Below are 13363 nucleotides of genomic sequence, written 5' to 3' on the forward strand. Positions count from 1 at the left end.
CTGCAACCTCCACCTCCCAGGCTTAAGTGGTTCTCATGCCTCAGCCTCCTGAGTAGCTGGGATTACAGGTGCACACCACCACGCCTGACTAATTTTTGTATTTTTAGTAGAGATGGGGTTTCACCCTGTTGGCCAGGCTGATCTCGAACTTCCAACCTCAAGTGATCCACCTGCCTCAGCCTCCTAAAGTGCTGGGATTCCAGGCATGAGCCATGGCACCTGGCCTGTCACTCATCTTTTTTCGTTTGTTTTCATAAGTAACAGCATGTCCACCAACAGACTCTGAGAGAGCTCAGGCAGCACATATTCTCTGGGGCGTAATCACTGCTGTTGGCTGGATGCCTTCCACGTTGAGATCCAACCCACAGACAAGTTGTCAAGTCCATCTGCGTGAGGACTCCGAAGAGGAAAACAGGTTACCACGTGGTTAGCCACATCATTAAAACACTGGTGACTGTTCCTATGATGGACGGCTCTAATCTCGGTGCACTGGGAGATAACAAGCCCATCCCCACGAGCTAAGTGAGAATTTAACTTGTGCCTGGAGCCAGAAGCGTGACGCAGAGGGGACGGGGGTCCATTAAGCCTTGCTAGGGTCCCGCGCCCTTACCAGGAGCTGTGATGGGGCCACCTTCTCCCTCTCCAGGCCCCAGTTTCGTGTTTGGAGGATGCCCGCCCTCACCGGGAACTGTGAAGGGGCTACCTTCTCCCCCTCCAGGCCCCACTTTCCTGTTTGGAGGATGCCGACAGCGAGACCTGCCCACATTGCATCGCTTTGCATGTCTAGCTGTGCTCGATATAGAAGACCTTCTGTGTGGATGTGTGACACGCCTCAGAGCCGGCAGGTGGGACACAGCTGTGCCATGAGCACCACAGCCCGCATCCTTGTGAGGCCTCCCTTCCCTGCCTTCTTCCTGTGCCCCCCAGGCCCCTCAGTCCGTCCTCAGCAGCCAGGGAGACCCCTTCAAGCGTCAGTGGCTTTGCATCTCTTCTCTGCTCCTATGGCCTCCAGACTCAGAAGCCCAGCAAAGTCCTGTGATTGCCAGCCCCACTCTCCAGGACCCAGACAGGGCCTCCTCTTGCCTGCTCTCCCTGTGGTCCTCCTCCCTGGCAGTGCCGCCACAGGCACCAACTCAGAGCCGTGGACGTACCGTGCCTGGAACCCTCCACCCAGGACCCTCAGAGATCCGTCCTACTTCCTTAGGCCTCTGCTCCAGTCAAGCCCTCCCCACCACACCTGTCCCAGCGGGTAAAGGCCCGAAACATGGGGTGATCAGCCCCTTGCCCCACATTTTTTGGAGTGTTTGTCACTGTCTGACATTCGCCTGTTTATCTGTTTTTTGCCAGTACCACCTCCCAACTGAAGGCTTTGGAGCAGGGGCCGTTTCACTCACTGTCTACCACGGTACCTTGTTTGCAGCAGGTGCTTTGTAAATTTTGTTTGAATGGCTGGGTTGAGTCATTAATGAAAGAGAGAGAAAGGAAGGCAGGAAAACACTTTTAAAACTCATACCACAGAAGATCTATCTAAAACCTCTCCAGTTCTGTAATTCTATGACCTCATGAGAAAAAAAAAAATCAAAAACGCCCACCTAGTGACGATAATGTAGCAAACTTCCTCCCGGGCTGGGCGCTAGAGTCGGGTGTGGCTGCACAGCTCTGCTGCCTTGCAGACCACTCCAGGGAGCTGCCGGGAGCTGGACGCACACTGGTGTCTCACCCCACGGAGGGGGCATCACTGCGGCCAGAGCCCAGCGGGGGTGGCCGTGACCGGCGGTGCTTCCTCTCAGAAGCTGCCTGTACTTTCTGGAAATATGAAATATGGCAACCATACAACCATTTCTGGATAATACAGTTCTACCTTTGAAAATGGTTTGAAACTACACAAACATCCAGTTCTCATCTATCTGGGGCTAAGATTTTAGAAACAGTAGAATTCTTCTTACAAAAACATTTAAATAAAAAAGTACAAAGCAGCACCTGTGAGCACAGCGGCAGAATCATTTCCACAGAATTCGGCCCAGGGATCCACAGTTTGGTAACCAGCACAGGATTTTCTACAGAGCCCAGGATTTTATACGGAGCCCTTCCTCTCAAGAGCGTCAGAGTACTTGAAAATATTAACCATGTGTTATTCGGAGCAATTCCAGCCTTGGAAATTTGTGGAGGATGTAAACTTTGCCAAATAACCTAGGGGAGAGCTTCACCAAAATTCTTACCTCCACTGAGGCCCTAATGCACACTTCCTCTTTATGTTTAATCCATTTATTTGTTTAATCCATTTATTTATTCATTCCATTATCAAACATTCATTGAGACCTCTGTTGGTAGTTTAAGAAATTCTACTAAGTATACAGCATGACTCAGATTAAAATGGCCGGTGGAGACACAATATCAAACATAAACATTAATGTAAGACAACGCAGAGCATAAACCTGGTAGCTGCTGATATTTACTGATATCAGTAAATATCCTGAGCTGCACCTCAGAGGTATGGTCTTACTGGGCCTGGGATGATGTCCAGAAATTTGTCCTTTACACACTTCCTGGGTGATGCTGAGGTATAGCCTCGGTTTAAAGCCCTTTGAACTATGGGAAAATAAAGGCAAACCCCAAACAGATAAGGAAATGCAAGATCTCAGTGAGCTGTCCCGGGACCAGATCTTGGATCCCACGAGTGGGAACCAGCAGAGCCCACTGGGTTCCAGACCCTCTGCCAGCTCACCCAGACGGGATCTAAGGATTTCCCTTAAGCTTTCCTCAGCAGTTATCTGGGTGGTGGATTAAGTAACCATCAGCCATTCGTGTGTAACTCAAACTCACATTATCGGGTCAGTTAACAGATTGACTAATTTATACCTTGTTTCATTTCATGAGGAACTGAAGCAAGAACAGAAACGTGTACAATGGAATGACGGAATATCCACTGAATCCACAATCGTGGTCAAGGAACGTGAAGTGAGAATGAAGGGCAAAGAAAAGAGACGTATGTGACTGTCACAGGACCTTCGATGATTGATTTAAGAGCCTGAGATGTTTCTCTGAGCCATATGGTGATCAGAGCAACACAGGAAACATTTTCAGCCACATTCTTTGTTCTGTGGAGAAGGAGGAGATTTAGAAGCAAAATAAAACGTAACTGCTTTCCTAAATGTTACGAAACAGATCTTTTACTGAGTTCTAAAGCAAGTGAAGAAAAATTTTAAGTGAAGTGTGTCTATATTCGATTTTGAGTTTCTATGTATGTCTTCCTTCATCACGTGTGTGTATTTATTTTATTCGAGCTTTATGTGGATATAAGTCACACACCATACAAGTCACTCTTTAGGATGTACAATTTGGTAGCATTCAGTAGATTTATGGGTATGTGCAACCATCACTCTAATCAATTTAAAACATCTTCACCCCAAAAAGCAACCCTGTGCCTTAGCAGCTGCCTGCCCTCTCACCCACCCTGATGCTGGGAATCAACAATCTGTTTTCTGTTTCGAGATCTGCCTGTTCTGGACACTTCATAGGGATGAAATCGTACATTGGTGGTCCTTTGTGACTGGCTTCTTTCCCATGGCATAAGGTTTTGAAGGTCCTTCCCTGGTGCAGCACGTTTCTGGGCTTAATTGGTTATAATTGCTGAAAACATTTCCATCGTGCGGTGCAGCCCCCGTGTTTGTCCATTCGTCCGTCGGGCGGCATTGAGGTCGTCTCCACTTCTTGGTGACTATGAATGATGTCGCTGTGAGCATTCTTACACAGGCTTTTGCCAGGATGTGTTTTCATTTTTCTTGGATGTGCATCTCGGAGTGGACTCACTGGGGCATTTGGTGACTGTGTTCAGCCTTTTGAGGACCCTCCCACCTGTTCTCCCTTCCCCAGCAGTGTGCGAGGTTCCAGTTTCTCTGCATCTTCATCAAGCTTTGAAACTGTGTCCTTTTCCTTCTGTCCACCCCAGGGGGCTTGAGTGGTACCACACTGTGGTTTTGATTTCATTTCCCTACTGGGGAATGATGCTGAATGCCTTTCTGTGTGCTCTTTCGCCGTTAGGACATCTTCTTTGGAGAAATATTCAGCTCCTATGCCCATTTTTATTTGGATTATTTGTCTTATTATAATGGAGTTGTCAGATTTATATATTCTAGATTCAAGTTCCTTCTCAAATACGTGATTTACAAAAATGTTTCCCATTCTGTGGATGGCCTTTGCATTTTCTTGATGGCATCTTTTAAAGCATAAAAGTTTTTAATTTTAGGAAGTTTATTTTATCTATATTTTTTCCTGTGCTTTGGTGACATGTCTAAGAAACCGTTGCCTGGTTCACAGTCACAAAGAAATGCATCTATGTTTTCTTCAAATAGCTTTATAATTTGAGCCCTTTTCTGTCTTTAAGCCACTTTGAGTTCATTTTTGCAGATTTTGTAAGATGGGGGTTAAATTCATTGTTTGGTGTGTAGAAATTGGGTTATCCTAGCATTATTTGTAGGAGAGACTATTCTTTCCCCTCTGGGTGACCTTGTCTCCCTTATCAAAAGTATCACATGTGCAGGTGCATGTCTGGACTCCAGTTCAGTTCCATGGGTCCGTGTGTGCATCCTTGTGTGGGGCCCCACCCTTTTGATTGCTATCGCTTTGTGACTCTTGGGATCCATAAGTGTGAGTCTTCCAACCTGGTTCTTCTCTCTCAAGATTGTTTTTGCTTCTCAGGACCCATTGCATTTCTATATGAATTTGAGGACTGGCTTTTGCACTTCTGCAAAAAAAGCCATCTGAGGTTTTGACAGGAATTTCAAGGAATCTGTAGGTCACTTGGGGTAGGACCTACCTCATCTTAACAATATGAAGTCTGCCAATCTATGAACATAGGATATCTTTTCATTTATGTAAGTCTTGCTTAATTTCTTTCAGTAGCGATGTTTTCTAGTTTTCAGTGTACGAATCTTTCACGTCCTTTTTTTTTTTTTTTTTTTTTAAGAGACAAAGTCTCACTCTGACACTCAGGCTGGAGTGCAGTGATTTAAGCTCGGCTCACTGCAGCCTTGAACTCCCAGACTCAAGCAATCCTCCCACATTAGCCTCCCAAGTAACTGGGACTACATGTGCCTACTACTATGCCTGGCTAATTTTTGTATTTTTTTTTAAAGACAGGGTTTGCCATGTTGTCCAGGCTGGTCTCAAACTCCTGGGCTAAAGTGATTCCCCCATCTCAGCATCCCAAAGTGCTGGGATTACAGGTGTGTGTGACTGCGTCTGGCCCTCTTTTACCTCCTTGGTTAAGCGGTCCCAGGGATTTTATTCTTTTAAATGTTATTTTAAGTGGAATTGCTTTTCTAATTTGGTTTTTGGGTTTCTCATTGCTAATGTATAGAAATACGATTGATTTTTTATTTTGCTCTTGTAACCTGCTCCTTTGCTGAGCAGCAGTGAAAGTGGGCATCCTTGTCTTGTTCTCTTCTCACAGGGAGAGTTTTCAGCCCTTCACCATTGAGTATGATGTTAGCTGTGGGTTTCCCATAAATGCCCATTATCATGTTGGGGAAGTTCCCTCTAATCCTAGTTCTCTGAGTGTTTTTATCATGAAATAGTGTTGTACTTGTCAAATGCCTTTTCTGTATCAGCTGTGTTGAGTGGGCGGCCTTTTCCCCTTTGTTCTATTAAACTGATTTATTACATTGATTGATTTTCCTATGTTGAACCACTCTTGCATTGCTGGGATAAATTCTACATAGTCATGGTATATAATTCGCCTCATATGCTGCTATATTTGATTTGCTAATATTTTTGAGGATTTTTTTTTTTTTTTGAGACAGAGTCTCGCTTCTGTCGCCAGGCTGGAGTGCAGTGGTGTAATCTTGGCTCATTGCAATCTCCGCCTTCCGGGTTCAAGCGATTCTCCTGCCTCAGCCTCCTGAGTAGCTGGGACTACAGACGCGCACCACCATGCCCAGCTTATTTTTGTATTTTTAGTAGAGATAGGGTTTCACCATGTTGGCCAGGATGGCCTCGATCTCTTGACCTTGTGATTCACCCATCTCAGCCTCTCGAAGTGCTGAGATTACAGCCATGAGCCACTGTACCTGGCCTATTTTTGAGGCTTTTTGCATCTCTATTTATAAGGGATATTTATCTGTAGTTTTCTTTTCTTGTCTTTATCTGGCTTTGCTAGCAGGTTAATTCTAGCCCTGACAGAATTAGCATAGAATGCGCTTGGAAGCATTCCTGCCTATTTTCGTCCTGGGAGATTCTGAGAGGGATTGGTGTTAATTCTTTTTAAAATATTGATAGAATTCACCTGTGACACTATCTGGTCCTGGACTTTTCTTTATCAGGAGTTTTTCAATTATTGATTCAATCTCTGCTTGCTGTTGGTCTGTTGGGATTTTCTGTTTCTTCTCGAAGTAATTTGTGTTTTTTTTTATGAATTTATTCATTTCATCTAGGTTATCTAATTTTTTTATCATGTAATTTTTGTAATATTCTCTTATAATTCTTTTTATTTTTTAAAAGTCAGTAGCAAGCCCTCACTTTTATTTCTGATTTTAATAATTTGAGTTTTCTCACATTTTGAGTTTTAGTCTAGGTAAAGATCTGTTAGTTTTGTTGACAATTTTTAAAAACAAAATTTTGGTTTCATTGATTCTCTGTTGTTTCTTTATTTTATTTATCTCTGTGCTGATCTTCATTCTTTCTTTCCTTCTGCTAGCTTTGGCTATAGTTTTCCTTTTCTGTTTATGTGAATTTTAAGATCAGCTTTTGAATTTCTAAGCAGTAACCAACTGGGATTTGATAGGGATTGTGTAGAATCTGTAGATTAATTTTGGGATTCTTTCTGTCTTAACCATGTCTTAACCATTGGATTAAGCCTTCCAATCCATGAATATGGGATGTCTTTCCATTTATCTAGATTGTCACAATTTCTGTCAACAATGCTTAACAGCTGTCAGCATTCAAATCTTATACTTTTTGTTAAAATTTTAAGGAACTTTTTAAAAAATGGAGCTTCAGATAAGCTCCTTTTGCCATATGGTGGACTATGCTTTTCATACCATCATACAGTAAGTACAGGAATAGGTTCAATCTCTGTGTCTTACTAGGATCCTTGGCCTGTGTTTGCACTTGTGTTTGACCGATGTTTTGACCAATGGCAGGGTGGGCTCCAGGGCCTGGGGGACTTTAAGAGAAGCAGGATGAGCAAGTGTCACTTGGGGGACAGGAGAAGGGATGGCAGAGCAGACGGAAAGACCAGGATGGCCGAGAGAGTCAGCGTGATTCCAGCACCACTAGGGCTGTCTCACTGTTTTCAACAACTCCAATTACGGTTTCTGAGGAAATGTTGCTTATGTTTAACTAGTTTGGGAAAAATACACCATGGTAGAGTATATCAGTTTTTATTTAGTAACTCGCTCCATGGTCCACTTTATAAAGCTTTTGTTGTTCTGTTTTGTCTTGGTTTGTTTGATTTTTGCTTTAAGTTCAGTGGGCTTCCACTTCCAGCGGGGCAATTCTTTTTAGGGTGGAGGAGGGCAGGACAGACACATGCTGAGGGTCTCCCCCTCCCTTTCCTAAGCAGAAGAAAATGCAGGCAGATAAGTCTGGGTCAAATGAGCTTCAGGCAGGGAGGAGGAACTGGCATTCCTGGTAGGAAGGGCCCCTCATTGCCTATAGTCAGGGGAGGGCTGGGGAGGACCCCTGTGCACAGCCTCTTCCTCTCTGCTCTCACACTGGTGGCTGCCCTGGGTAAGCTGCATGCTTTCCTCAAAGTCCTGGGCTGGGATTGTCACCAAGGTGTGCAGGCAGCTGGCTGGCTCAGGTCAGCCCAGTGTGGAACTACTCGCTGGGTTTGGACAAGAAAGTAGGAAAGTAGGGCTGCAAACACTGCCTTCCCATCCATCAACAGCTGAGTGTAAGATGTGGGAATGCTGCCCATCCACCCTCAGTTTCCTCAGCCTGCAACAGGGTAAGCGCTGCTCCGTGAAGGTGGTCGGAGGGTCGGAGGGGACCTCCTGGGAAGAGTCCCACAAGCACGGCGTGCACCCTGTAAACGCTGCTCCATGAAGGGTTGGAGGGTCGGAGGGGACCTCCCAGGAAGAGTCCCACAAGCACGGCGTGCACCCTGTAAACATTCGCTGCATTCTTCACGTTTTTATTATTACACTTACAATATGCTGTTTAGATTGGGTAGGCCGGCCGCCCCGTAAGTGCAACAGTAAGACGTGCATTTACATTCTATTCTGAATTTGGGGAGATGGTTGTACATTCATGAATAATGACTATAAATGCTGTTTTCTCTCAATGACAAAAATGGTGTCGTGAAGCGCTGGAAATTAGGAAACTAAGATGCTTTCCGCGTTTTGTGTTTGCGACCTCATTTTCACAAAAAGAAATTACCAGCCCCTAAGTATTTATTACACATTGTGCACACCTAAAAAACCTAGGGACCTAGCACAGTGTTCGTTACACATTCTAGTGTTGCCATTGTTTACAGCACGCTGCCATTGTCATTATTGTGATAATATTTTAAACTACATGTTTCCATGCATCCATCAGGAAATCCAGTCCTGTATAGTGAAAATGAGAATGTGGTATCAACATGTGGCATAATCACATTTAATTCATTTCGGTTAAATTTTATATTTTATGCCGTTCTTTTATGAAGCCACATTTATAACATAGCTTCTAGGCTAAACATTAGGCAGAAGTAGGATACATGAGTGGGGCAGTAATGGACTCGCTTTTTAATATGAAGGAAGATTAGAATTGTATTAAATTACACGTTAATGGAAAAACAAAGCAAAAGATAATAGGGTGACAACTTTATGCTGCTGTAAAGTCTGGATTACAACACACAGTTTTGCTATTTAGCAGTTGAATATTGAATTTCATTTGAAAACTTGCTTTTAATTATATTAAAATAATATCTAAATATTCCCCCAATATATTAAAGTGCTCTCGTTATAATTTGACTATTTGAGAAAGGAAGAGGCCGCCGGCCGTTACAGTGTAGGTACTCCTGTGAGACAGCATAGGCACCTGAAATATAACACAGTGAGGCTCACCTTGAAGTTAAAGGATCTGTTTATCCTTCAACTGGAGACTGTTTACTGTGAGAAGATGCAGGAGCAATCCCTTTGCTGGCCTCAGTGGGAGAAACAGCCCCATACCTTGCTGTCAGTCTCTCGGGATCCCTCGGGAAATCTTTACGTTCCCCTCTGCATTCACACCTGGGTGTAAGAAGCTGGTCCCTGACTTCCCAGGGACCCATGAAATCGTATCCCTTCCTTATTCCATGTTTCCATGGCCATGCTGGCCCGAACGGCTGGCAGCCCTGGATCCTGAAATTCGGGACATTTTGAGGCCATACCTAGGACTTGCCACTTGGTAAACATTCTCAGCAGGGGATTTTGTTGTTGTTGTTTGTTTGTTTGTTTTTGCCTTGGTTACCTGGAGGGTTGGGGTTGGACACGATGGGAAAACTCTCACTCCCCATCACTCCACTTACTTTCCCTGGCGTCCATGTTGCTCATGGAGTCAGAGTGGGCGGCTCTCCAAGCGCAGGGCGTGATGGACTCACCTTAAGATTGCAGGCCGGGGTGCATCTCAGGCTGCTGAGGGTGGCGGCGAGAGAGGAGCAAGTGGGAGAGACGCTTATGGTGACGGGGGAGCTGGCAGGCAGGAATTCGTTCTGGGATCCAAGGCATGGAGGTGGCCCAGGAGAGGCAGGTATTGGACAAACGTGTGGGGGATAGTTCCCTTCCTGAGGAGATGGCCACGCTCAGCCCTCGAGGAGGCCACTTCTTGCTCCTGTCTGGGTCTTTGGCCTCGAGGACGGTACACAGCAAGGCCGAGTGGTGTGGAGCCGGGTCTTGGAGTGAATGCAGGGATGCATTCCAGGCCTGGGAGCGAAGACGGCAGAACCCAGCCAGCGACATCTACAAATGACGGCAGCCGGGTGTGCTTAAGGCCCAGCAGACTCACAGGGACGTGCGGACCGTGGGGCAGAGGGAGGCTAGGCAGCTCCTCTGGTCATCACAGAGCTTGGACGTCTGGTCTGGGCCTGGCACTGCTCCGGGATGACCCGTGGCTGTCACAAGGCAGGCAGCTGTGCCCACAGGGAGCTCGCTGTCCTAAATGTGGCCCTAGGTGACAGCCTGAGAAGAACAGGGCTCCCCTAAAAGTTGGTGGATGGGCTGGGGTGCATTTGAGGGGGTCAGCCCCACAGCTGTGTCTGGGTGGAGGCAGGGGGAGAGGGAGACAGAGGAGGAGGCCATTGTGATGGTCCTGGTGACAAGGAGGAGGGTCTGGGGCAGAAGGGGCCTGGGATGGAGGAGGCAGATGTGGGGTTGAGGGGGGCCTGCCAGAACGAGGAAGGTGTGAGTGCAGAGACCAAGGGGAGCAACAGGGGGTGGAGCTGGCAGATCCTCCTTCTCTGCTGGTCACCCCAGCACCCAGCCACCTTCCCAGGGAGAGAGAAGAGAGCAAGCGACCTGCCCCTTGGTGGCTCAGTGGCCACAAGACAGGCTGTGCTGTGTTGTAGCCACAGCCTCGCTCCTCCAGGCATTCAGGGAAAGCCCATCGCAGGTCACAGAAGGGCACAGGAGGAGTCAGGCAGGAGGGGACGCAGCCTGGCCTCTGGGAGGAGTCAGTCGGGAGGGGACACAAGCCTGGCCTCTGGGAGGAGTCGGGCGGGAGGGGACGCAGCCTGGCCTCTGGGAGGAGTCGGGTGGGAGGGGACGCAGCCTGGCCTCTGGGAGGAGTCAGGTGGGAGGGGACGCAGCCTGGCCTCTGGGTAAAGAGGCACAGCTGCCCCCATACAGATGGGGCCTCCAGAAAGCTCCTCCCATCCTCACTGGCCTGTAAGGGTGTGGACTGAACAAACGATTTCACGATTAATACGTGTGTATGTGATACATGAGCTTACTAGACAATATCACCCATCAAGTACCAGATGCTATTTTTAAAACTTCTTAAGCTGTACCACAACTGAAATCTAAGTGAAATACAACTATGCTTTTCCCCCAAATTGTTAATTTCCATTAATACCACAAAATCCAGCTGTCAGGAGACCTGTTCAATCTACTAGATGCTAAATCTTGGTCATTAACCATTTGGGAACATCAGTGTTTCCTCTCCACTCCTCACACTTTGCGATATAAAAACAACTGCCTGGCCGGGTGCCATGGCTCACACCTGTAATCCTAGCACTTTGGGAGGCTGAGGCCGGTAGATCACCTGAGGTCAGGACTTTGAAACTAGCCTGACCAACATGGCGAAACCTCGTCTCTACTAAAAACACAAAATTATCTGGGTGTGGTGGCGCATGCCTGTAGTCCCAACTACTCAGGAGGCTGAGGCAGGAGAATCGCTTGAACCCGGTAGGCAGAGGTTTCAGTGAGCCGAGATCGTGCATTGCATTCCAGCCTGGGCGACGGGGTCAGACTCCGTCTCAAAAAACAAAAAGAAAATTAGCCGGGCTTGGTGGCGGGCGCCTGTAGTTCCAGCTACTTGGGAGGCTGAGGCAGGAGAATTGCTCGAACCCGGGAGGCAGAGTTTGCAGTGAGCCGTGATCGCGCCATTGCACTCCAGCCTGGGCGACAGAGCGAGACTCTGTCTCAGAAAAGAAAAAACCCCACAAACCTGCCCTCTCGCGTGCCCAAGCCAGACATGGACACTGATGACTGAAGAAACAGTCCGCGGTGGGGGTCACATATTCCCCTTCCCCGCACCTGAGGGTTTCCGCCGCGCTTCCGGGTGTTGAATGCCGTTTCTGTTTCCCCGCAGACCCGCAGTACTCATGGTCGCCCACGCAGCACTTCAATGAGGAGCGCTACTCGCCCGCGCCCAGGAGCATGAAGGGCCTTTCCGGAAGTCGGACCCAGCCGCCGCTGTGTTCCGGGCACACGTGCGGTCTGGCGCCCCCCGAGGACTGCGAGCACCTGCACCACGGGCCCGACGCGCGGCCGCCCTACCTGCTGAGCCCCGCCGACAGCTGCCCCGGGGGGCGCCACCGCTGCTCGCCGCGCAGCTCGGTGCACTCGGAGTGCGTGATGATGCCGGTGGTGCTGGGCGACCACGTGTCCAGCAGCACCTTCCCGCGGATGCACTACAGCTCGCACTACGACACGCGCGACGACTGCGCCGTGGCCCACGCGGGCGCCAAGATCAACCGCATCCCGGCCAACCTGCTGGACCAGTTCGAGAAGCAGCTGCCGCTGCACCGGGACGGCTTCCACACGCTGCAGTACCAGAGGACGTCCGCGGCCGCCGAGCAGCGCAGCGAGAGCCCCGGGCGGATCCGCCACCTGGTACACTCCGTACAGAAGCTCTTCACCAAGTCGCACTCGCTGGAGGGCTCCTCCAAGAGCAACGCCAATGGCACCAAGGCGGACGGCCGGGCGGACGACCACCACCACGCCCACCACGCCAAGCACAGCAAGAGGAGCAAGAGCAAGGAGCGCAAGCCGGAGGGCAAGCCCCGGCCCGGCATGAGCAGCTGGTGGAGCTCGGACGACAACCTGGACAGCGACAGCACCTACCGGACGCCCAGCGTGCTCAACCGGCACCACCTGGGCCCCGTGGCCCACTGCTACCCCGACGCGCTGCAGAGCCCCTTCGGGGACCTGTCCCTCAAGACCTCCAAGAGCAACAATGACGTCAAGTGCTCGGCCTGCGAGGGATTGGCGCTGACGCCCGACGCCAAGTACCTGAAGCGCAGCTCCTGGTCTACGCTGACAGTCAGCCAGGCCAAGGAGGCCTACCGCAAGAGCTCGCTGAACCTGGACAAGCCACTGCTGCACCAGGACGCCAAGCCCGCCCTGAGGCCGTGCCACTACCTCCAGGTAAGCAGGCGCACGGCCCTGTGGAGGCCGTCTCGGCACAGCAGGTGGTATTGTCGTTATTCCATTTTTAATTGACAGATAACAACTGCATACACATTTAGGGTGTGCAACAGGATGTTCTGAGATACGGATATGTTCTGGGACAGCTCCACTGAGCTGTTAACACACGCATTACCTTACATATGTAATTTTTTTGGTGGAACACTTAAAATCCACTCTGGATGATTTGCAAGTATTCAATACATGGTTGTTAACTGCAGCTACCGTGCTGGCCAACAGGTCTCTTGAGCTGACCCCTCCTCACTGAAATGTTGTCCTTTGACCAACAGCTCCCAATTCTTCCCCATCCCCAGTCCCTGTGGTAACCACGGTTCCACTCTCTGCTTCTATGAGTTCAGCTGTTTCAGATGCCACCCATGAGAACAACTGTGTGGCCTCTGTCTGTGTGCGCCAGGCTCATCCTGCTTTGCAGTTTCTTCCAGCTCACCCGTGTTGTGGAGAATGGCAGATCTCCTTCTTTCAAAGGCCGAATAGTG

General features: G+C 48.8%; 1 protein-coding gene across 6 annotated transcripts in view; it reads left to right on the top strand.

The window, feature by feature from the left end:
* The window catches only part of DLGAP2 (DLG associated protein 2), a 944800-nt gene that overhangs the window by 781688 nt on the left and 149749 nt on the right, over nt 1–13363 (top strand). For 4 of the 6 annotated variants that reach the window (XM_054498310.1, XM_054498311.2, XM_054498307.1 and 1 more), the window contains one exon: nt 11770–12827. In XM_054498310.1, coding sequence (XP_054354285.1) covers nt 11770–12827 — 1058 coding nt within the window. Of the gene's footprint in view, nt 1–10297; nt 10570–11769; nt 12828–13363 lie in introns of those variants that run through there. The other 2 variants (XM_054498313.1, XM_054498309.1) reach the window with 2 other exon arrangements.

The sequence above is a fragment of the Pongo pygmaeus genome, chromosome 7, assembly GCF_028885625.2.
Source record: "Pongo pygmaeus isolate AG05252 chromosome 7, NHGRI_mPonPyg2-v2.0_pri, whole genome shotgun sequence".
NCBI lineage: Eukaryota > Metazoa > Chordata > Mammalia > Primates > Hominidae > Pongo > Pongo pygmaeus.